The following is a 23,638-nucleotide window of genomic DNA, read 5'->3' as shown; positions in this document are numbered from 1 at the left end:
CAAGACTCTAAAACATAGCTTGCATATAAATAATAATTATAGATCAGGTAAGGAATATCACTGAGAATGAGCCTTGCCTTGCTCATGTCCAACAAAATCAATAGCAATATTTTAAAATCAGACAGCTAGAAAATCCCAGCCCCATCAACAAATTGTTCCCTAAAGAAACAAAGCATGTGTGTGTGTGTTTATGTGCATGGCTGTATGCAAAGATGTGGAGGACAAGGTTTTCAATGCAAGCAGAAACGAGAAAACCTTGGCTACATTCAGAGCACTTCAGTGATTGAAAAAACCATTATCTCGTTCATGCCTCTGCTTTAGCATAGTCAATAAAAGAGAGAGCAGGCAAGCCAATGCCTACGCAGACAATTTAAGTTCTCTACTAGTAACACAAACAGAGTCTAGTAATGTCACCGTCCTCCACTGTTAGTGAACTGAAGGAAAAAGCAATTATTCAAATGTTTCACAGTCTGACAAATGTTTGTACTCTAATCGTGGTTTTAGTGTTAAAATAAAGTTTTAAATAATTCATACATTTAAACCTGGCACATTCTTAAGGGGAGGTTTCAAGAAAAGAGAAGTATCTTTTTCCTTTCTACCCTGCAATGCTCTCCCAAGCCTATTACTATATAAAGTAATGAGCCTATTACTATATAAAGTAATAAAGAACACTGTTTGGGGACTGGTAGTGCTAACATTTTTAATGTTTCACTCCATCTATGGAGATTCCTCCCCTCCTCACTTTTCCAATTATAGAAAGATCTTTGAACAGAAGCATCCAGAAAAAGGTATGGAATTTCTTGTAAGACATTGGAATGATTCCTTCCTGTACATCCATAACAACATAAAAATGAATAGGTAACTAAAGCCGAACCATTTCAACCAAATAGTTATCACTTGTAATACTTCCAACACTTATATGACAGAAAACTGTAGTATGAAAAATACCCCTCATAGAAAAGGCTGAAAAACTAAACAAAATTTCATCTCTGACAGTATTGAGGACTTGGTGACTTGTCCCTGGAAAATGGAGACCACATACCACCAGAGCCATCCAGACGCATGCGGTTGTAATCCCAGCCAATATGGGAGGGTAACATGCTAGAGAACATTGGCAAATAGTAAAGCATCTGGAGAAAAACTACATCTATAACATCTAGCTATTTATATTACTAAAACTCTCATGTCTGTAACATTTAACTGGGCAAAATAGCACATCAAAGGACAACTTTTTTCTGAACCAACCTATCTCAAATGGGCTAATTCATAAATTGTGTCCAAAATCGAGGAGGACCCATGACTTCCTGTGGGACTGAAATTTGGAAATTTTGTGGTCACTTCAGCACTGGCATGCTAGTGATGGTCCCATACTACCCCTCTGGGGACTAGGAAGACCAGCCTCACAATCAACTGCTGAAGGGCAGTCAGCCACATTCCCACCAACTGTCATTTTGAGTTCAAATTTGAGTCAGAGGAGGGTACCAACAACGAGTAGTCAGCAGTAGAGGCGGCTTCAGAAGTCCTGACAGATTATGAGCATCCAGGTCCAGTGCCACCAGATGGGCTGCTGTCTGAGCAGACAAAGGAGGTAGGGCAAAACAGCAAGCAGCAGACTGCTAACATTGCTCTATGAAGATGTGAGTGTGAAATTACCACTCCCTCCCAATGCAAGAGCTTGGTGGTCCAAAAAAAAGAGTAATGCAAAGGCTCTCTCAGACTTCATATGAAGATGGAGTTTCACCCTGCTAAATGAGCTACGCGAAGTGTGCTTCTATTAAAATGGAGCAGCAAGCACAAGCTCTTCATTGACAACAACCATCCATTAGCTCCCACTCTGTGGTCCCTTGACTTGTGAACCTCTCAACCCTGACGTTGAACCTGAACGAACCAGGTGAATTTTGGGAGGGGGGGCTTGCACGAACCTGTCTATATACTGTTAAGTGTATATGTATTTACAAGCCTCATTCAGACTACTGCAATGCTCTCTACATGGGGCTCCCCTTGAGATGCACCCGAAGACTGCAGTTGGTTCAGAATGCGGCCGCGCGGGCAGTCTCGGGAGTCGCTAGATACTCCCACGTAACACCTCTCCTGCGCGGGCTGCACTGGCTACCTGTAGCTTTTCGGGTGCGTTTCAAGGTGCTGATTATCATCTTCAAAGCGCTCCATGGCACAGGACCTAGTTATTTGCGGGATCGTATCCTGTCCCACACATCCCTTCGGCCGATCCGCTCACACAGAGAGGGTCTCCTCCGGGTGCCGTCCACCAGGCTGTGCCAGCGGGCGACGCCCAGGGGAAGGGCCTTCTCTGTGATGGGCCCGACCCTCTGGAATGACCTTCCCCCTGATATTAGAACAACCACAGACCTCCGCTCCTTCCGTAAGAAGCTCAAAACCCCCCTGTTTAATCTAGCCGGCCTGGCCTAATTCCAGCTCTCCCACCTCAGTCTGTATTTTTAAATTTCACAGGTTGGTCTTAGGCTAAGTTTTTAATTTCTATAAACTTGTACAGGGGTTTAAAGTTTAATCCGATTTTAATTAATTAATTATATTTATTATTATTTGTATGGTTTTTAATTTGGTACCTGTACACCGCCCCGAGTCCCTTCGGGGAGAGGGGGTAGTCTAGAAATCAAATAAAATAAATAAAGTAAAGAGCACAAACTTTTTTACACAAACCCTCTATGTATTTCAGTGTGCTTGATCTGGGACAGGACACAGGCAGGAAGTCAGAAGTCATTACCATTCCCACTTTTTTTTTGTTCTTGATCCTTCTGATGACCCAACACATCAAAGGTTGTCTAGTACGCTATTAAAATTCTTGTGTTTATAACCCTTAAGTGGGCAAAATGGTGCATTATAGGCAAAAGCTTTTCAACTAAGGTAACTCAAATGGGATAACTTACAAAACACAACCAAAAATCCAGGGCCTATGACTCCCATGGAATTAAAATTTGGCAAATTTTATAAAACATTTAATGACATAATACAAAATGTCATAAAATACTTCCTGTGGTCAACGCCTAATGTTTGACTACACTACAGCACTACCTTGATACTCAACTGCTTTGAAACTCATCAAATTTGATATTCAATGCATTTTGACATGAAAATGTTGTCCTGGTACTCATTGTTTGTTTGGTATTCAATGCATAAACTAGACCTTGCCAGTGTTGACTGCCCTGTGATTCAATACATTCTTCCTTATGGGAAAAATCTGTTTGGTAATTTTGATAGTCATCATGCCTCCCAGAACCAATTAACAATGAGTACCGAAGTACTACTAAATACAGTTCAAGATGGGCTACTTTTAAGGCAGACACATCTATGAATATGTTCTGAATTTTTGAGAACTTTTCAAGTATATTAAAAGCTCCTGGTAAGGAAATATCTCTGAAAGGATGACTCAACAAGTCACAGGTTTTCTAGTGAAATTCTGTAATCGATTCTTCCACTTGAATGCACAAATTTATATCACATCCTCTGGCAATTTATTTTAACAGTTTAATCCGGTTCTTCAACCCATCAAGATCATCTTGAGTTCCTTTTTGTCTTCTAAAATATTGGTTGCGTCACCTAAATTGGAGTTACCTACACATTTGATAATTTCCTTCACTGAAGCTGTTTGTAAAGATGTTGACTAACACCGGGACACTAACAGTAGCCTATTTACTTCTCTTCAGCAGGCATTGAATACCAACTACTAAAAAACCACAAGAACAAATCTACCTAGGTGCACTAGATGCAATAGAAACATGTGGAAAACAAAGCTATTAAGCTGATAGCTGACAGGAATAATATGACAAAAGCCAATACATTTCTAAAGACAAAATAATACCAGGCACTAGTTTTGGGGGGAAAAATGGAAATAATAAAACAACTGGTAAGTCAAAAGCAATTATTGCATGTTTCTTGGAATAAGATGGAGGCTTAACAACATTAATCAACTAATCTGTGCAATTAATGACTTGATCATTGATTAATTGAAGCTCTGTTTTTAATCTCAGTCAGCCATCTGGGCTATTTCTTTTGGACTTGACTGTTTCTTCTATTGCCATCACTTAAATTTTGCAACAGCTGTTCAGAAAGCTTCCTTTCTGCTGAAGCATGCTATCGCTGTTACCATTTTACATTTGCTCAGTGTCACCACACAGCAGCGGCGTGGCCCTTGTCCAGAAGATTTGCATTCTAAGATGCAACAATGGTGTTAAAAAAGGATAGAGCCAGCAGTTCAGTAAAACAAATTAAAATAGATTTCTAGGAAAGATTTGAGAATTTACCCAGCATGGATGTTTCTATATATTAAGGCTGCGAAAACTGCCTGTCTGATGTAATTTGGGGGCCTAGTCTGAAGTTCTGGAAATTATCCAGAGGCAGTTCATCCCATTTTGGAGGTGATCCATGAACAAGGCATCTTTTTGAGCCAGAAAGACATTTGGAATTTTGAGAGGATGTGGTAGCACACTCACAAATTGTTGTTATAGGAGTCTTGCCTACAACATGGTTGTCATAGTAGGCATGCTGGCTGTTTACTAAGAAGTATAGAAAGTCACCCATTTCGAACCCCTTTAACATTCTAGTGGTATTTTTGTCCAAACTTCAAAATAAAGGTGATGCTAAAGGTGGACGATTAGTTTTACTTTGCTTTGTAACATGCAACTCCCCATTTAATTTGCTATATTAAATAAACTTTTAAGAACACAGGTGAGACAGGAAACCTAGTGGTCTCTGGGAGTATACTGAAGTCCACAAACATATTGTTGCTTCAGTGCAAATTGATTTCTGCATTTGGAGTTGAAAGCTAAACTTTGCACCCAACATCATATAAATCAGTGAGCTTAAAGCTGAACTCAAGTGCCCATAACCTTGTTGTAGCTGGACAGAATCTGACAAAATTTGCAGCGGTACATTTTTGCCAATTTTCAGACCAATAGGACTATTAAAGAAAAGGAGTAATATATAAAGTAATGGTGAAGATGTCCCTTCCTGATGAAGAATCATTGGCTCTGGCAGAAGCAGAAATACAAAGAATTAATTTGTCTTTTCCGCCTTTATTGATGACTAAGCTTGGGTAAGAGGTTAATGCAACTCCTAAGCAATATTCCAGACACAATCAGAAGAAGAGTCTGTGCAACAATGAAGTCTATAAAATTATCAAAATAATCAATCTATCCTAAGATGCTGTGAGCCATCATGGACTCATAGGGTTACTCTGACTGCAGGACAGTTTATTACTTACTGAATGTAATATTCCTTCTCTCTTTCCCACTTTCCACCATATCATTTAATATAAATGACAAAAGTGAGTCCTTAGTTCTGTTTGGAATAGTATTGTAATGCTAACTATCATACAATACCAGAAATCCAGAACTTAAGAGATTCATATAAGACCAAAACAAAAACAAAAAGATTAGATTTAGTCTGTTTTGCAACTTGCCAAGAAATGAATATCTGTTCAGAATTATCCTGCTCCATTTCACAATATGGATTTTGGCAGAATCTTCATCCATGCCCCCAACTATATATTCACTACATATTAAGATAGCAAACAACATTAAAAGCAAAGCATTTTTGTAAAATGGCAGTGGAAGTACACTATGGAAGCCTTTACAATGGATGTTTATTTATTACATTTGTATATCGCCCAATGTATTCTACATTTTCAGAGCTTTCAATTGAAGAAAAGGAAAATAAACTTAAAAATTGTCAAAGTAATGTAAACAGTCTCTCAACCCTTAACACCATCCTCCAGAAAAATGGTGAGATGATGTTTAATGTTCCTTCAGGATGACAATAGGGTAGTGCTAACCTGATTTCAAGTGGCAGGCTACTCCACAGTGAGGAAATATGGAAGGAAAAACTCAAGATTGCTGACCTGAATTTTTCCCCCTTAGTAATTGCATTCCTTCCTTAGGGATTATTTCCCCGAGACTTTAATAGAACAAGGAACCACACCTGTACATCAGTGAGATAAAAAAGAAACAATGAAGGCACAGATGTGGGTGTTGGTGGAAGAGAGAAAGGGGAGTGCACTGAAAAGTAACAGCAGCCTGCTATGCACGGGGGAAGTGAGACCAAAATAGTTGGTGGAGTGAGCAATGAGCCTCGGAAGCTACTTTGATGTGAAAGGAATAGCACAGCCTTACAGTCTCCCAAGCCTTCCAAAGATGCAGACCCCCTACGGTCAGCCAGCAACAAGTAATTGTTTTCTTCGTTCTAGGAACTGATAAGGACTGAGAGCCAGAGGACGAACTTAGTAAAAGAGAATAATTACAGGGTAGTAATACTCCCTTCATTGATGTAAAAGGTGGACAGTTACAGGGGAAATGGGAAATATGCAATTTAATATTCAATTCTATAGGAACCAAGCATTTGGAAGATCACAAGGGATGATTTTATTGATTGGATTTAAATGGGTATCTTTTGGTAATAAACAATAATGGATTGATATGAAGTTATAAAGCCTTTGCTCTATCAACTTAATTGACTCTAGACTTCAGTACAGACAGAAAACATTGATATGTACAAGATAAGATGGCTCTAAAATTGTCATATATGTGAAGAAGTCAGTCTACAATTTAGTTACCATTTAATTGTTAGAATTATATTCGGCTTTTCCTCCAGGGCATTGAGGAGACATATACAGTTTTCCCTCTTCCAGTTTTTCCATGCAGCAACAGCCCTGGGACAGAACAGGGACTGAGGGAGGGTAATTAATCCAAAGATCCCCAGTAAATTTTAATGGCTGAGGGTCTCTCTAATCCTAAACCAAGACCTAACCACCACCAGTTGTTGCACAGTCTTTTCAAGCTAATTGAGTCACAGAATTTCCTTCATTCCTTTCTGACATGAGATGAGTATCTATATTTATAAAACAGGTTTTCTAACAGAGGTAAAATAAAATCATGATCTCTTCTTGCATAGTGGTAGAATGTTGAAAATTATGAGATTACTTTATGGAAAAGCAGAACGAGTTTATGAAGTTAGGGTCTGTAAGAAGAACAGTGAAAACTGTTCATATACTCAAACTTTACAACAGCCAGGTACTTACATGAGCTGTGGAAGTTTTGATTTAGCTGTAAGGATTAGCAAGATGCTCTTAGCAGACTTATTAATACCATTAGTATTAATAGCACAAATAGATCACAAATAGGAAACATGAATGTTTTTGACTGATTACCTGCAAATATATTGCTTTATAGATATATCTCCCCAGTGTTTTTTGTAACATACAGTTTGTCTATATTAAAATAAACTATTTTTTGGGGGGAAATACAAAACGTCTCATGCCGGTGATTTAGTATCTCTGTAATCACTTTCCTGTTCTGATCCTATATTATGATTTATAAATGTATTTGCAGGTTGATCGTTTTCTTCAGTTTACATATAAATAGATCAACCTACATACCTGTTTTAACTGAGAAATATCATAAAATGCACATAGTAATATTAACTACCATAATCACAGACTTGTATATTATTGATTTTATATATCTGATTTGAACCTGTCACATCCCAATCTATTTAACATTTTTATGTATTTTCCAAGAAGCTCACAATACTCAGGATTCCATTATCTTAGCATGAGATTTCTTATTATATGAGACTCAAGTTGACTCAACTCATAACATAAACCTTGCTAAATATTTATTCTATAGATGCAGCATATGGCTCTCTCTCTGTAAGCAAAACTTTCTGGCCAGCTTATGAAATCTTTTCCAAGGATGTCTGAAATTACAGGTAGTCCTTGATTTGGGACCAGTTGCTTATAACCATTCAAAGTTCTGACAAATCCCACTGTCAAAAGATATATACAACCTGGTTCTGAAGTTCTGACTACCCCATGTGGTCACACGACTGCATTTTGGGCACTTGACAGTCAGCCTGCATTTACAGCCATTTGCAGAGTCGCATGGTCTCATGTCCACAGTATATCACATTTTCCCTGAAATCTGACATTTATATTTTGTTTTTGCCCAACGCGAACCCATAACGATTAATGGGTTTGCTAAATGACCATAGTATTCACTTAACAACCACCCACAAAAAGTCATAAAATTGGGCTGATCACATCATGACTCCCCTTACGACACTGCGGCTTACAACCCTAATTGGCAGGCTCCATTCCGGTCATAACCTGAGGACTACCTGTATCAGTGCTGTGCCCATGTTATACAAACAGGTGGAAGGGCAACAAGACCATTAGATTCAGTAGTAACAACAGCAACAATTTGGATTCAACCTTTGGCCAGTTCTCTCCACACCTCTTTCCCTTCTTTCCCATGTAGGAGATTTTCATTATTGGGAAAGTCACAGTGAAAGGTTGGGAGCAAAGTTTCCCCTGCTCCATACCCACTTCCAAGGTGGGATGTCTACCTATGAGGTTGGCACCACTTCAACTAATGCTAGGATTCTCTCCTTGAAATCAAAGTATCAATCACCAAAGCAATCACAATCTTAATCTAACCATAAAATAAAACTAAAGATATCATGAATAATATTTTAAAATATCCTATATCCGTGAATCCATCTAAACATGAGCATAGAGGAATAAGATTCATAACGCTTCATATGAAACCTGTAACACAAACGTCTGAAGGAAATAAAATGTATTTGTTTCATTTTATCAGGTTATATCAAGAAAGGAACTAACACGTTTTCTCTGGGAAAGGTGTTACATAGCAAAGATTCGGCCTAAAAATGTACTTTTTCACTGCCACCCAGCCTCTTTTCATACTAAGAGGGGACATTTGGAAACAGACTTCAGCATATAATTTTAAGTTATGCATGAAATAAGATGATCCTTCTCATAATAGCTTCTCAAACCCTGCAGGATTTTACAGGATTTAAAACCAACCCTTTGAACCAGGCCTTGATATGAAAACTAGGGAAAAGGATAAATTACATACTAGCAGCAACAACTTGATTCATAATTCCTAGGCAGTATTCTACTTTTCTTTATATAAAGCTTTACTTTTTATTAACTGAACTGTTTAAAATGTTATTAAAACCCATTTAATGTACAAGGCATTGCAGCCTGCAACCTAAATGGGAGATTAAGGGTTAGGGTTAGGGTTAGATTAGATTAAAACCTACCCTTCTCTATCAAGGTAGAATCACTGTTGACCTATTAGCATGAGCTAGAAGATAATGCTTCATGACCTGCCTTCAGAACAAGTTGAACAACACTCAGCAGAACCCCAAAACCATTCATTAGTAGTGTTTCCATCTCATGTAGATAAAATTTCAGTATGTTGCCTGAGTGAGCAGCTATAGCCCCTTTAAGACCTCTGGACTTCAACTCTTGCTTTAAGTTCATTGATTCATATAGCAAATCAATTTATTTTCCCATAATCATAAACCTTCTATAAAGTCCCAAATCTTTTCTTCCTTTGGTCATCTGGTATTAAATCAACATGATCAGAACATGATTTATTTACTTGTGCAGTTTATATAACTGCGCCTCTCACAAAACAAGTGGTTCTATCAATAGCCTAGGGAATTTTCATTGGCAACAAGTTAGAAAAAGACATTTATGTATATTAGAAAAAGAAAGTAACTAGTGTTTTAGATTTAAGATTTTGCCCACAGTTGATATACTTTGTAAGAAGTAGACTATAACAATGCCAAAAATAACAATAAAAAAATAATTTACATTGTTATACTGCAGTCATGTTTGGAGGAATGGGATTAATATAACTGGAGGCTACAAGCTGTCTATCTAAAAAATTAACAACACGTTTTTTCTGCAAATTCATTTTGAATACCCCACGGGGTTCTCTTGGATGTCTAACTTTATAATTAATACAAAAGTTTGAAAGAATTAGTCACAGGTAATCATTTTTTTATTTAGCTTTATAGGCCATTTCAACTGAATATGATTCCCCTGACATAAGTCTACACTATAAGAAAAGATTAAAACAATAGAAATTATAACATCTGCCTAAACAAACAATAATAGTATATTTTCTATTCACCATTACGCAGTCATTAAAGTAAAAAAAAACTGCCTTATATCAGCTTAGAACATTGGTATGGAACATTATAGACACACTTGAAAAAATATCAGGCAAAAATATTTCCAACCTTTCCTAGAAAAAAACAGGAATTCAACCTGAAATATTCTTTATATAAACATGTGATTTGCTGTTCTCTTTAGCTGTTGCTTCTTATTGATACTCCTTGCAATAATATTGGTCTATGTTAAATTTCTCAAGGCATATTTTTATATTCCAATATTTCCTATCAACTTCTCTCACATTTGGTTTTTGAAACACACTCATAGCAATAGTATTACACTGCAGTAAATTCACTTTAGAAATATGTCTTTCAATAAGCAAAACAAGTTTTCTTAAAATGCAATCAGGTAAATTCTGCTTGAGACTATACCTTTGATTAATATTTGCAACCTAAACCCATATGGATGTTCTCTTAACACTTCTACAAATCTGTTTTTATTATTTTACTACAATAACATGGCTACTACCTATCTATATGTGCATACACACAGACACACACAGACACAATTGCCGATATTCATGACTTTTCCAGCACTTTCCCTAAGCAGAAGAATAAATGGCCAACCAACAAGCATTCATTAATCAAGTCAGGACGTGATAGAATGCCTATTTTGAAAGAACAGGGTTCTGCTGATTGTCTAGGTCTTGGGGAAAACAATATAGTACTTCTGCACTGATGTATTAGTGTTTGGATGGCTTCCCAGCTCTCTCTTCAACCACCATGGCAGAAGTGTCACAGAAAAGCTTCAATGCATAGATGCCAAAATAAGACACTCAGTACCACTTTATGGTGCATACATGAATCCAGACTGCAGAATTAAAGAAACCTTCCAAAGGCAAATAGACCCAGCTCAGAGGAACCAGATCATCCTGCTGCAGGTCCCCACATGAGATTTCTTCTTTCACATGTTATCTATACATGTGCAATCTAAGAATCTAAGAAATAATATTACTCAGGCTCGCTTATACACTTCACCATGCCTTTATGCAAATTTGCCCGAACATTTCAACATCCATTTATTTTCATGTCTGCATGAACTTCCTTTGCATGATCACTGATGCTTGGCCTATATTTCTCTAGGCTCAGCTGGGGAGTAATGTGCAAATTTGGCCCCTGCGGAATGAAATCACTGTCACAATTTAACATTATACAGATGGCAATTCTGCTAAAAACTATGGTTTCACAAGTGAATTTAACAATTAAATGCATCATCAGAACACATATCTGAAGTGTAAAATGGATAATGCTTGCTTGAAAAAAAGAGAGGTATTCTCACAGACTATCAAACTGCACTGCATGTTCCTTCTTACAAATTTCCATGAGAAAATCGGATGCTGTGAAAAACTCAGCTCAACCAGAACAGAATGTTTTAATCACTGAAAAATAAATAAGTCTCCAATTTGGATCCAAACAAAATCTTACAATATAGCAAGCTATCTTCCAGAATTGATCATTATATTTTCCATGGAGTAATCAATAAATATATGGACACTGCTTTTAAAACATGCATTTAATAAATTTCTGGCCACTTTTTCAACATTAAAACAGTTCTATATGGGTATTTTTGATATTTTAGTACAAGCCTTTGAATGCTAGAAAAGTATTACTCTCCTGATGTTTTAAAGTATTTTTAAACTGCTACTAATGTTTTCCCCTCTGCAGTGCTTTCCAGCACCAAAGATCTATTACTTTATGAGAATTAATAATGCTTTAAATGTACAAAATGTTTGTTTTTATTAGAGGAACGATAACAAGCATTTATATTGTAGTAAACATGGTGTATAAGGCATCGATTACATAACTATTTTAATTTATATTCTAACTGGATGCAATTAGAATAGGTACACTTTGTGCTTAAGCGTGAACGATTGTGTCTTTGTAGGCAAACACCACATCAATATGACAAATGTATATGAAATGGAAGCATGTAGAAATATTTGGGGTTTTGTTCCCCATAACTCAAGCCAGACATATTCCTGACAATCCGTAGCTTTGGGGAAACTACTTGTGGCTCCTTACCCACAAACCATGTCCATGCCTTTCTTTTTTGCATACCACTCATCCCATGTTTTGCTGGGTAATCAGCCTCTCATTCATGTTTCTTGGCTCCCCTCTCTCTGATACTAGCCTGCACTACGGCACCCTTTGTGAAAGCAGGTCCTCATCCAGTTGATAAGCACATGCTTCTCTCTTCACCTCCATCTTCTTGCCATATTCATCTTCCTACACACTAGCTCAAATTTACACATATGGGCAGATTTCTTCATTCCCTATCTTTTAAAAATAATAATTAAGCTTGAATGGCCCCCAACTCAATATTTCTTAGACCTTGCTATTAGATCTTATCAGAGCTCTGCTTGATACATCAAAGCCACAGCATAAGCTGAACCTATTAGCAACATTTTCAAAATAAGACGTTTGGTTCAGGGGAAAAAAGGGGGTATCCAATGTGCTCTAAGGAGATGCATCTCCCAAAACCTAAAAACATGAATTTTCATAACATTAGGAGCACATGGCAAACTCAGGGCAAATCACTCCCCCCCCCCAATATGCACTGGTCTCACGAAGACACCCCACTATCCCCAGCCTTCTCCTGCAGCGCAGTTATAAATCACCCTAGTGCACCCCAAATTCCTCCCCTCTTTTCTCATGGGCTCCACGATCGCGCCTTTCCTTCTACTATACACAGTTTTCTTGCTCTCGGCTCCAGTTTACACTCAGCAGGCGACACGCTCCGCAGCATGGGAGCTGCACTTCGCCCTTAATCCCCGCTCCTTCCAGCCCAAACTAGTCAAGCAGCCTCCATCCTCCTGGGCTCGGCCAACCGAAGTTGCCCCCGCGCCACTTCTCCTGCGATACTTCGCCCAGCCCGGCTAGTCTGTGGCTCCCACCTGGCGGAGGGTCCGTGAGGCTGCGCGGGGCCCGGTGCAGCGGCAGGCGCCCTGCCCGGCGGGAGCTGTCCTCCACTGCTTGGTGCTGAAGGTGGTTTGGCGGATCCAGGCGAGGTGGAGGGACCCGGGGCCAGGCCGGGGGGCAGCTGCCCCTCGGCTCCCCCGCCCTCTAGGCTGGCCTCATTGCCCATGGCCAGGCAGCAGCGGTCCGGATGGAGACAAGGCTCCCCGAGCGTCTTCAGCGCAGTGCTGTCTGCGCCGCCATCAGCCTAGCACCACCATCTCCGCCTGCCCCGTCCGCACTGAGCATGCGTTTAGCTTGAGCGCGAGCCCAGCACCCAGCCCTCCGAGAGGGCGCGCTTCGTTGGTGGGCGCGCGGGCGCCGCGCGGCCCCGGACCAATGGAGGCTGGCGCAGAGTTGGAGCCGGCCCCTCGCCAGCACGTGCGTGGCCTCGCCAATGGTTGCTGAGATTCCCCTCTTCGTTTCTCCCGCCGGCGCCTCTGGCATGCAGAAGATCCGGATTGCAAAACCGTAAGTGGAGCGGGTCTTGGGACGCCGTACCACCAGGCAGACGGAACAGAGATCTACCCAAGCAGAAGCAGCTAAGTCCGGAATGGATTGTCTCGCTGTTCTTTTGCTTTTGGGGATGGGGGTCTTCATTGGGAACTCACGCTTTTCGGAGTCCTTTCATTCAAAGCAGCTCTTCAGACGTATAGGAAACTAATCAAAGAGAGACGCAACCTGGAATTAAGGAGAAACTTCCCAACAGTGAAGACAATTAATCAGTGGAACAGTTTGCCTTCAGAAATCGTGGGCGCTCCATCACTGGAAACTTTTAAGAAGAGTCTAGACTCTGTCACTTGTCTGAAATGTATAGGTTCTCCTGCTTGAGCAGGAGGCTGGACTAGAAGACCTCCAATGTTCCTTTCAGCTCATTCATTCTATATATGCCAGATCATGTGCCCAGTCAATACCTTTTAAGAAGACATGTTAACTATTGACAAATTTCTAAAAAAACAAAAATTACAGCAGCTTTTCCTCTTAACTTTATGAATTTATATTGAATTCTTGATTAGTCTGTATCCTGGATATTCTGTTCTCAGGAGTGGACTATATATTACTAATAAAAGTTTGTTTTCCCTTAATTTCAATACCTATCAGATTTTTTTCCTGTTTCTAATAAATGAATCATCAATCGCTCTTACAATTTGGTGTGTACCACATTTAAGTATTCTATCCTATTCATTATATTCCATTTTTAACTTAAATATTTATTTTGACTTGAGAAAACAGATTAATACTAAGATTAATTACGGTAGCCCTCGATTTACAACAGTTCATTTAGTGACCATTCAAACTTACAACTGCACTGAAAAAAGTGACATGGCCATTTTTCACACTTAGACAGTTGCAGCATCCCCGTGATCACCTGATCAAAATTCAAGTGGCTTGGCAACCTACTCATTTATGATGGTTGCAGTGTCCCAGGATCATGACCTTTTCTGACCTGAGAAACAAGGGGTTTCAATGGGGATGCCAGATTCATTTAACAACCGTGTTACTAATTTAACAACTGCAGTGATTCATTTCACTTAATAAACCCATATCATAACAACTGTGGCAAGAAATATAATAAAATGGGGCAAATTTCATTTAACTATCTTGCTTAGCAACAAAAATTTTGGGCTCAGTTTTCGTCATAATTCGAGGACTACCTCTAATACTAGGCAAATTCTTCGGTTCGAGAGACTGTTGAAATATTGCCATCACTTAATATACCCATATTATAAACCCATACCATACCCATACTATAAATTAAAATACGTTGAATACAGGTTCAACATATTTAGCTATAACCAACTTGATAGTATAGATATAGACTGCTGTCTAAATTATAATAGGAACAAACAATCTAATAAGCAATGTCTGTGAATACACCTCTTCACTGTATGTGGTGATATTGCAAAAAGAAGTATTTCATTATGGATAGGACTGCAATATTTTGTTAATTAACTTTTTTCTCAGTGGGGGAAGCCAGCGTAATCCATTACAATAAAAACAAGAACCTTTTTGTCCCTTACAGTCTTAACGTTTTGTGGATATTGGATTTATGGGATATGAAGGGAGAATGTTCCTGTATTCATATTGGTGGTAGTAGAAAAGATTAATAGGATGATTTAGGGAGAAATGAAATGTAAGAGGTAAATACAATGGTCTTAGAGATGGATGCAGTTTTGCATTGGTGTCACAATGAACAAAATAATGTAATACAAAACCATGACATCTATTTAATGCTTGAGGAATCACATTAAATATGAAACTTAAGAAGAAAAGTAGGAAATCAACTGAGAAGTCAAATGACCACAAATGTTAGAGCTAGATGAGGAAAATAAAGCTTTGAGGTATAATTAGATTAAATCAACAGTATAAAAGAACATCAATTCAACTTATTCTGTGCCACATTACAAAGAAAAAGTGTTATAGGAGTATTGTACTATTCACCCTATGACATCATGGAATGAAGGACACTGCAACATGCCCTAGTAAAGGTCAATTGGTATTTTTGGTGTATAGGTGTATGAAAATAGGAAATTATTAACTCTCCCATTAAATATTAAAAAGCTGGATAATTAGTTCTGGTTATGTTGTACAATAATTCTTTCGAGGGATCACATTCAATCTTTTTTTTTTTGCCTGGGAGCACTGACAGTTACATAAAGCAATATAGGAAAGGCTGCATGAAATCAGTTTCTGCTTGAGTGACTTCTTCCTGGTATATTGGAAGGTTTCACTGAAAACAGTGGAGCAATCCAATAGGTTGATAGATGGGTTTGAGCCAATAATTAAATATTATTATCCAGGCTCTTGTTTCTACTCTAATCAGGCCAGAATCTATATTAAAGGCTGTATTAGAAACACATTTAGGAGGGCAGAACAAGGAGATCCAAATTTGTACATTTTCAAGCAGTCTAAAAATAGAATATTTGCCCCTAATTCAAGTAGTCGTCACTGAACAGCCACTCATCCAGCCACTGTTCAAACTTATGACCGCACTGAATGAGGACTTACAATGGGTCCTCATAACTGGGGCTCTCACTGTGTCCCCTTGGACACATGATTGCAATTTAGACATTGACAATAAGCTTGCAATTATGGCATTGCAATAATCGTGATCACATGATCATCATTTGCAATCTTCACTGCCATCTGATTGATAGATAGATAGATGATAGATGATAGATAGATAGATAGATAGATAGATAGATAGATAGATAGATAGATAGATGATAGATAGATAGATAGATGGATGATAGATAGATAGATAGATAGATAGATAGATAGATAGATAGATAGATGATAGATGAGAGAGAGAGAGAGAGAGAGAGAGAGAAATAAATAGATGATAGAGAGATAGAGATAAAGAGAGATATGATAGAGAGAGATAGTGATAGATAGATAGATGAGAGAGATGAGAGAGAGAGATGAGAGAGAGGGAGGGAGAGAAATAGATACAGATACATACTATATTAGAATTTGATGGTGATTTGTTTTCTAAGCTTGTTGAGTTTTGGAATGTTTCGTCATCAGGCTAGGTAACATCATCAGAGGAACTTTGGTTGAAGGGTCTTATTTCAGTTCTCTTCTGCTTTTATAGGTCTTATGTGGTTAGTTGTCCATGAGAACAATTGGTTTTGTCACCACATGACTGATGTTTTGTAGCCTGGTGACAAAATGTTCAGAAACTAAATAACAAGCTTGGAGAACAAATCACCACCAACATCTACTATCCGAGATACAAATATTTTCCACCATTTCTAACTATATTAGAATCTTGAAAACAATACAATTTAACAAGAACTAATATTTAGAATGAAAAAAGAGGAAAAGAAAGAACAAAGAAAAAAAAGATAAAGAATTGACTTTTATTTTTTTACGGCATTTATAAGTATGAATGTAAAATGATCTTTTATTCTATGATTACAGCATTCTTTACATTTTTTTTCTATAATTATTAATTTTGTTACAACCATCAAAACCATATAACTTCATTTTTTCTGTTTCCTGCAAGCAGATAATAAGGGGTTTCTGGTCATTGTTAGACAATATCTAATTAAAGCAGTCAGTTTGGCCATCTCAGCAAGTTCCATCATCTTCACTATGCATTCCTCCATCGTGGGTAGTGTTGTATCTTTCCACCGTGGTGTATGTAAAAGTCTTTTTGCAATTATCATATATAGAAATAAAATGCTATGCTTCATTTCCAGCTGCTTATTCTTCAAACCTAGTTACTTGCGGGATCGTATTCTGCCCCATACATCCCTGCGACCAATCTGCTCGCACAGAGAGGGCCTCCTCCAGGTGCCGTCCACCAGACAGTGTCGAGGGGCGGCGCCTAGGAGTAGAGCCTTCTCTGTGGCGGGCCCAGCCCTGTGGAATGACCTCCCTCCGGATATTAGGAATACCTCTGACCTCCGCTCCTTTCGTGTAAAGCTCAAGACCCACCTATTCCAAGTAGCTGGCCTGGCTCAACTTTGATCTAACTATATCGCTCCTGACGGGTTTTTATTTGGGTATTTTAATTGCATTCAATTACTTAGGGGTTTCTAAACATTGTATTTTATTGTTTTTATTCATTAACCGACCTCCTCCTTGTACATGTCTTGGTATATGTTTTTGTAATATGTATGTCTTGTCTATATATTTATTTCATATGTTTTATTGTACGCCGCCCCGAGTCCTTCGGGAGAGGGTGCGGCTAAGAAATAAATATTTATTTATTTATTTATTTATTTATTAAACTCTTCCAAGTTCTCTGTTTTAAACTGTACGTGAATCTTTAAAATGTTCTTTATTATTATATGTAAGTGAATCCAAATTTTTCTGACTTTTTTACACATCCACCAAGACAGTAAAAAGTACCCATCATGTCGAGTACATTTCCAGCATGCAACGTCTGAAGAAACTTTATACATTCTAGACAGTTTTTCCAGTGACATCTACCAATAATACACCATTTTATCAAAATTCTGTATAAGACTCTAGCATAATGTAAAGTTCAATCCTTTCAACCACATACACTATTCTTCCAGTCCACTACTACCATCCTCTGACAGGCAAAGTCAATGGGGAAGCCAACAGAAGGTCACAACTGGAGACCATGTGTCTATGGAATGCTGTGACCATGCAGGACTGCCACAGCTGCTTTCGTAATTTGGTGTGACCATGTGACCTTGTGCTTTACGATTGTATCACTTAGCAATAGAAATGCTGGTCGCAATTAATATAGTTAAGCGAGAGGCACCTGTAGTAGTTAAGCCTATGGGATATAATTAAGCAGTCCATCAATCTCTTTTATCGCTATCCTTGGTGCTTCATGTCAGCAATAATGGGATGCAGCTTTCTCTGAATACTTTGATTATTCTTGAATTAAATCAACTAGAAGAGGGATGTCAAACCCTATTTCATTGAGGGCCGCATCCGGGTTGTGTTTGACCTTGGGGGGGCACAGGGGTGTCTGTCCAGGGGGAGCATGGCCAGATTGACGTCACTACTGTCAGGGATGCCTGTGGTGGCCTGAATGCTCTGCCAGCAAAAACAGGCTCCCAAGCTCCTTTGCTGGCTGCCACGGCTTCCTGCAACCACTGAAAAAGGAGCTTGGGAAGACGGCCCTCCCGAGCTCCATTTTCACTGGCAGAGGTTGCAGGAAGCCGTGGCAGCCCAAAAAGGAGCTCAGGAGCCCGTTTTTGCTGGCAGAAGCACTGCGGGCTGGTCCTTTGCTGTTTCCTGGGTGGCCCCGTGGGCCAGATCTCTACCCCATGGGCCGGATCCAGCTCTCAGGCCTTGAGTTTTACACCCCTGAACTAGACCATCAGGCCTTGAGTTTTACACCCCTGAACTAGACCATCAAAGCCAATGCATAGTTGCTGAATCTCAGAATCCTCGTGTAGGCATGCATATCTGGCACACACAGATAGCCCCTGACTTATGCTCACAATTGAGCCCAAAATTTATGTTGTTAAGCGAGACATTTATGAAGTGAGTTTTGCCCCATTTTACAACCTTCCTTGCCAGAGTTTTTAAACGAATCACTGCAGTTGTTAAGTTAGTAACAAGGTAGTTAAGCACACCTGGCTTCCTCATGGACTTTGCTTGCCAGAAGGTTAGAAAAGGCGAGGACCCTGGGGCACCGAGACCATCATAAATATAAATATGAATCAGTTGCCAAGCATCCAATTTTATGACAATGTGACTGTGGGGATACTACAATGAACGTAAGTGTGAAAAACAGCCATAAGTCACTTTTTTCAGTGCTGTTGTAATTTTGAGTAGTCACTAAATGAATTTTAGGTTGAGGACTATCTATATACAAAATGGAATCAGGAATATTTATGAGTAACAGATTTTTATTAGAATACATTTTAGCTACAAATAGAAAAGGATTAATTAAAAAGAAACATTGAAGAGAATAGTTTCCAAAATGTTGCAGTATACACAATTTAAATACATACAGTAGCAGCCCTCAAAGAACATAATCTTGGTTTTCAGGCTACCAAGTTCATTAATCATTTTTCTAAAATATCACATCCTTTTCTGCGACTTGATCTTTCCCTTATTATGGGTTGCTATGTTATCATGGCTTGCTCTGTAAAACTGACAGAAATGCAAAAAGAAAGAAAAATGCATAATTCACACATTTGCATTAAATTAATAAATCTTTCTTCACTTAGACTTACTCAAATATTTAAATTTGTCTATTCAGCCTGGCTTGCACCATCTCAGTGCATCTTACATATTAATATTACTACTATTTTGTAAGTAAGAAAAATGACTGAAGTCACTTGGCCATTTGGATTTGCTACAATTGAGATAATGTTTTCTAGTGATTGTGGCAAAGACTCCATCTGTAATTCTGATAGACTTCTTTTCTATGTATAAATACTTGGTAAATTCAAAGCAATTTAGATTGAGACGCTTTAAAACAGTGGTTCTCAACCTGTGGGTCGGGACCCCTTTGGGGGGGTCAAACGACCCTTTCACAGGGGTTGTCTAAGACCACCGGAAAACACATATTTTTGATGATCTTAGGAACCGAGACACCAATTTTATGGTTGGGGATCACCACAACATGAGGAACTGTATTAAAGGGTCGCGGCATTGGGAAGGTTGAGATCCACTGCTTTAAAAGAAGGCATATGTTGAGGCAGATCTCAGAACTTAACAGAGAATCTCTATCCAGAGAATTAGTCTTATCACTGATGTTTATAACAAAGTAAAAATAAATGTCTGTTTTTTAAAAGTATTTATGTATTGTCTGTTTTTGTGTACAGTGTGTGTGGATAATATGTTTGCTTATGTGCATTTATATATGAATTATAACTTTTCCTCCCACAATCAGTGAAATGTTGACTATGTCACAGATTTAAGAAGAATACACATTCAGTATTTATAGATTGCCAACGTCATTTGAGGTTGGCAGAACAATCTTTGCTGGAATTCAGAAAACCTAGTTTTCTGAGCAGTGTCTAAATCGTTCTGCTACACAAGCATTTTATGAAGAAGTGTCCATTGTGTTCTTCAAGGCATCTTCAAGTAAATCAGAATTTAATCTCCACAAGTTTCAAGCATCTTAAAAAGTAAGCAGACAGTAATGTGAGCCCTCCCTCCTCCCTCCCCCGAGTTGAAAGAACAGGCAGGCTGAGAATCACACAATGCCCAGGGACTTGGAAGCCACCCTATCTGGGTGAAGATCCTCCTCAGTGTATTTGTGATAAGCTTTATGATGGAGACAGTTCCGAAGAGAAATGAAAACTGAAGAAATGAAAGATCTCCCTGGTTCAATCCTGCTGCCCCACTGCACACCAGAACCTCACATAATTACATAGGTCATTGGAGGAAACAGTCGCAGAGCTGCTGATATTTCACTTGTTTAGGTCCAACACCAAGAAAGCAGCCCTCCTTCCATCATAATGAAACTCTTTGGAGAGATACCATTGGGATTTCTTATCCCTTGATGATGATGAGAAATAAACCAAGTGTAGTTTTCTAAGACTTATTATATATGCTTCAGGGAGATGCAGCCTGTGGCCATAAACCCACTTCAGCTTCCTTATAAAAATGATAGGAATAAAGAACATGAATGAGCACAAAGAAGTGCACAAAGACACGGCATTGCTTTAGAAGAGGTACATCATGGGAAGAAAATATCAGCTAGCCCAGGATATGAAGCCCCAAGCTGTTTCTTATAATTAAAGTACAAAACTGGAACTTTTCTGCCATGTTCGTTCAATGGCCTCATTACATTTCTACCGCATAGCAAGACATCAAGCTTTTGATCAGAGATATTGTCATTTATTTATTTTTTATTTTTGAATAAAAATCAGCATAATGAAAAATATGTCATCTGCAGAAGACATGAATGTAATAAATGTCCGTACGTGGAAGAAAGGCTTAGTTCTCAGAATATTTTAAAGCAGGGGAGGGCAACTACACCGGCTTGGGATTTCTCGGAGTCCACAGGTTGTAAGGACCCATAGTTCCCCACCCCTTGTTTAGAGGAGCTCCTTAGATGGAGCAAGAATATTTATTATAAATGCAGATGTAAATCCCATGTCGATCTCAAAAGCCTAGTTGCATCAATCACATGTGATGTCTTTTCTGTGGGCACCTGCATGTGTATTGGAGGTCTTCTTGGGGTAACAAGCAGTGGTGGGATTCAGCCAGTTCACACCTATTCGGGAGAACTGTTTGTTAACTTTCTAAGCAGTTTGGAGAACCGGCTGTTGGAAGACATCTCATTTTGGTTTTTTTCCACTTTACAGGCCTAATCCTGTAAGGAAGATAGGAAGGAAACATTCTGGTGTTGTTTCTTGCCTAATCTTTATTGCCCTGCTTACAGAAACTGCCTCTCCGGTTAACCCTTATTACATTGCAACAGCTAAGGTGAATCGCCCATTGACCTGAGCGACGTTGAGTTGGCCACAGCCACCCAGTCACATGACCACCGAGCCATGCCTACCCATCTGGTCATTAGGGCAGAGAACTGGTTGTTAAATTATTTGAATCCCACCACTGGTCACAACCCATGCAGATACGACTCAGAATTAGGTTCCACCCTGATGCAGGGGCTGCTTCCCAGATGGCATCCTCAATGACCTTAAAGACGTGACTGTTTACCCAGTCTTCAGTAGTATTTTCGGCTTTGTTGACAAGATTTGCCATCCTGTTTTCTATCTATTACTTGCTCTCTATTTATGTTATTCCCCCCACCCCACCCCATTTTCATATTGTATGTAATTCATTTATTATGTTGTGGGCTACTCAGAGTCATTCTGGTATCAGTAATTGGCTCAAGGCCATCCAACAGACTTTGTGCCTAGAACTTATGGTCTTCCGATTTCTAACCGGGTGCCTTAACCACTCTACAAAACTGTCTCTGTCTCTCTCTCTTCCCTGCCTTTGTCTCCCTCTCTTTCCTCCTTCCTTCCTTTTTCTAAAATAAATAGTAAGAAAGTCTTGCTGCACAAAGATTTATTTGACCTAACTATGTTCCTATCTTGTTTCCAACCATATCAGGCAACCCTTAAGGGTAATAGCTCTCTTCTAGTACTGTTCTAGTACTTATGATATTCATAAGAATGCTAGCCCTGAAGATTGCTTAAAACCATCATGACTAACCACCATGGATTTACTAATCTCTTACTTTTAATACCATCGAAATGATAATTCCATAGTTCAGTTACATTAAATGGGGTGCTTGCTTTGTTTTATCCTAGATAACTCAGTGGGAGCCTACCTATTACAACTGTTAGTTGAGCAATAGCTGTACTCAAAATCAAGATCATCTAGTGGAATTGAATGCTGTAACGAGTGATCCAGGAGAAAATAAAGCAAGTGGAATGAAGCCTATCAGTTGTGAAGTTGTGAAAGTTGTTAAGTGAAACAAAGACATGATTGTCTCACTTAATGAAGCCAATCTCTGTTCCTTCCATTGTAATCACTAAATAGAGCACAAGTAGACCTAGCATAGGTCTCTAAACCCATACTGCAGCACCTCCCCAGTTCACATATGGTTTGCCCTGAGCCTCCCAGGCCCTACCCTACCCCCTGAGGCACTTCATGCTCCACTTCCCACCTGGGGGAGGGGGGCACAGGCTTTGGGCCTGCTTCCCACCACATGTATGACAGCTATGTGGTGGATTGGCTGTTTTCCCAAGGAGATAAGTGATTGAGCTGTGGCAGGGGATGTGGAGTACGGTGTGGAATCCAATGGGGTCGAAAGCAGGCCCAAATCTGCAGGGATCCAGAGGGGCAGGAAGGGGAAAGATAGACGGGGGGACCACTGCAGCATCCCTGCAGTTGGTTGTAAGGGCGAGCAGATTGCCAGGCATCTGAATTTTGTTCCCATGACTGCGTGGGTGATGCAGTAACTATAACTTCATAGAGGGATTATGAGTCCCTTCATTCAGTGCTGTCGTAATTTTGAATGGTCATAAGTCAAGGACTACTTGTATCTATTCTCTATTCATATTCTTCATTATTCATCAACTTTTTAAAAAAAAATATCTGCACACACATGCACACACGTCCTCTTCCTCTCCATCTTTTTTTTTTCCAAGCTGGAAATGTCCATGAAACAATCCTGAGACATCCACTGACCATATTGTGTATGAATGTGCTGCTCTTCTGAATGTCCGCTGGCAAAAGAAGAGACATTCCCAATAAATAT

General features: G+C 39.1%; 1 protein-coding gene and 1 long non-coding RNA gene across 3 annotated transcripts in view; one reads left to right on the top strand and one right to left on the bottom strand.

Moving 5' to 3' along the window:
- BSN (bassoon presynaptic cytomatrix protein) overlaps positions 1–13,957 on the bottom strand; it is a 218,626-nt gene extending 204,669 nt beyond the window's left edge. For both annotated transcript variants that reach the window (XM_081936756.1, XM_081936755.1), the window contains exon 1: positions 12,912–13,957. In XM_081936756.1, coding sequence (XP_081792882.1) covers positions 12,912–13,102 — 191 coding nt within the window. In that variant the 5' untranslated portion in view covers positions 13,103–13,957. The remainder of the gene's footprint in view (positions 1–12,911) is intronic.
- LOC309383847 overlaps positions 1–23,638 on the top strand; it is a 381,089-nt gene that overhangs the window by 49,515 nt on the left and 307,936 nt on the right. The window lies entirely within an intron of this gene.

Source organism: Natrix helvetica (genome assembly GCF_964273705.1).
Source record: "Natrix helvetica genome assembly, chromosome: 1".
In the NCBI taxonomy this organism is placed as follows: domain Eukaryota; kingdom Metazoa; phylum Chordata; class Lepidosauria; order Squamata; family Natricidae; genus Natrix; species Natrix helvetica.
This window is presented reverse-complemented; position numbering and strand designations above follow the sequence as displayed.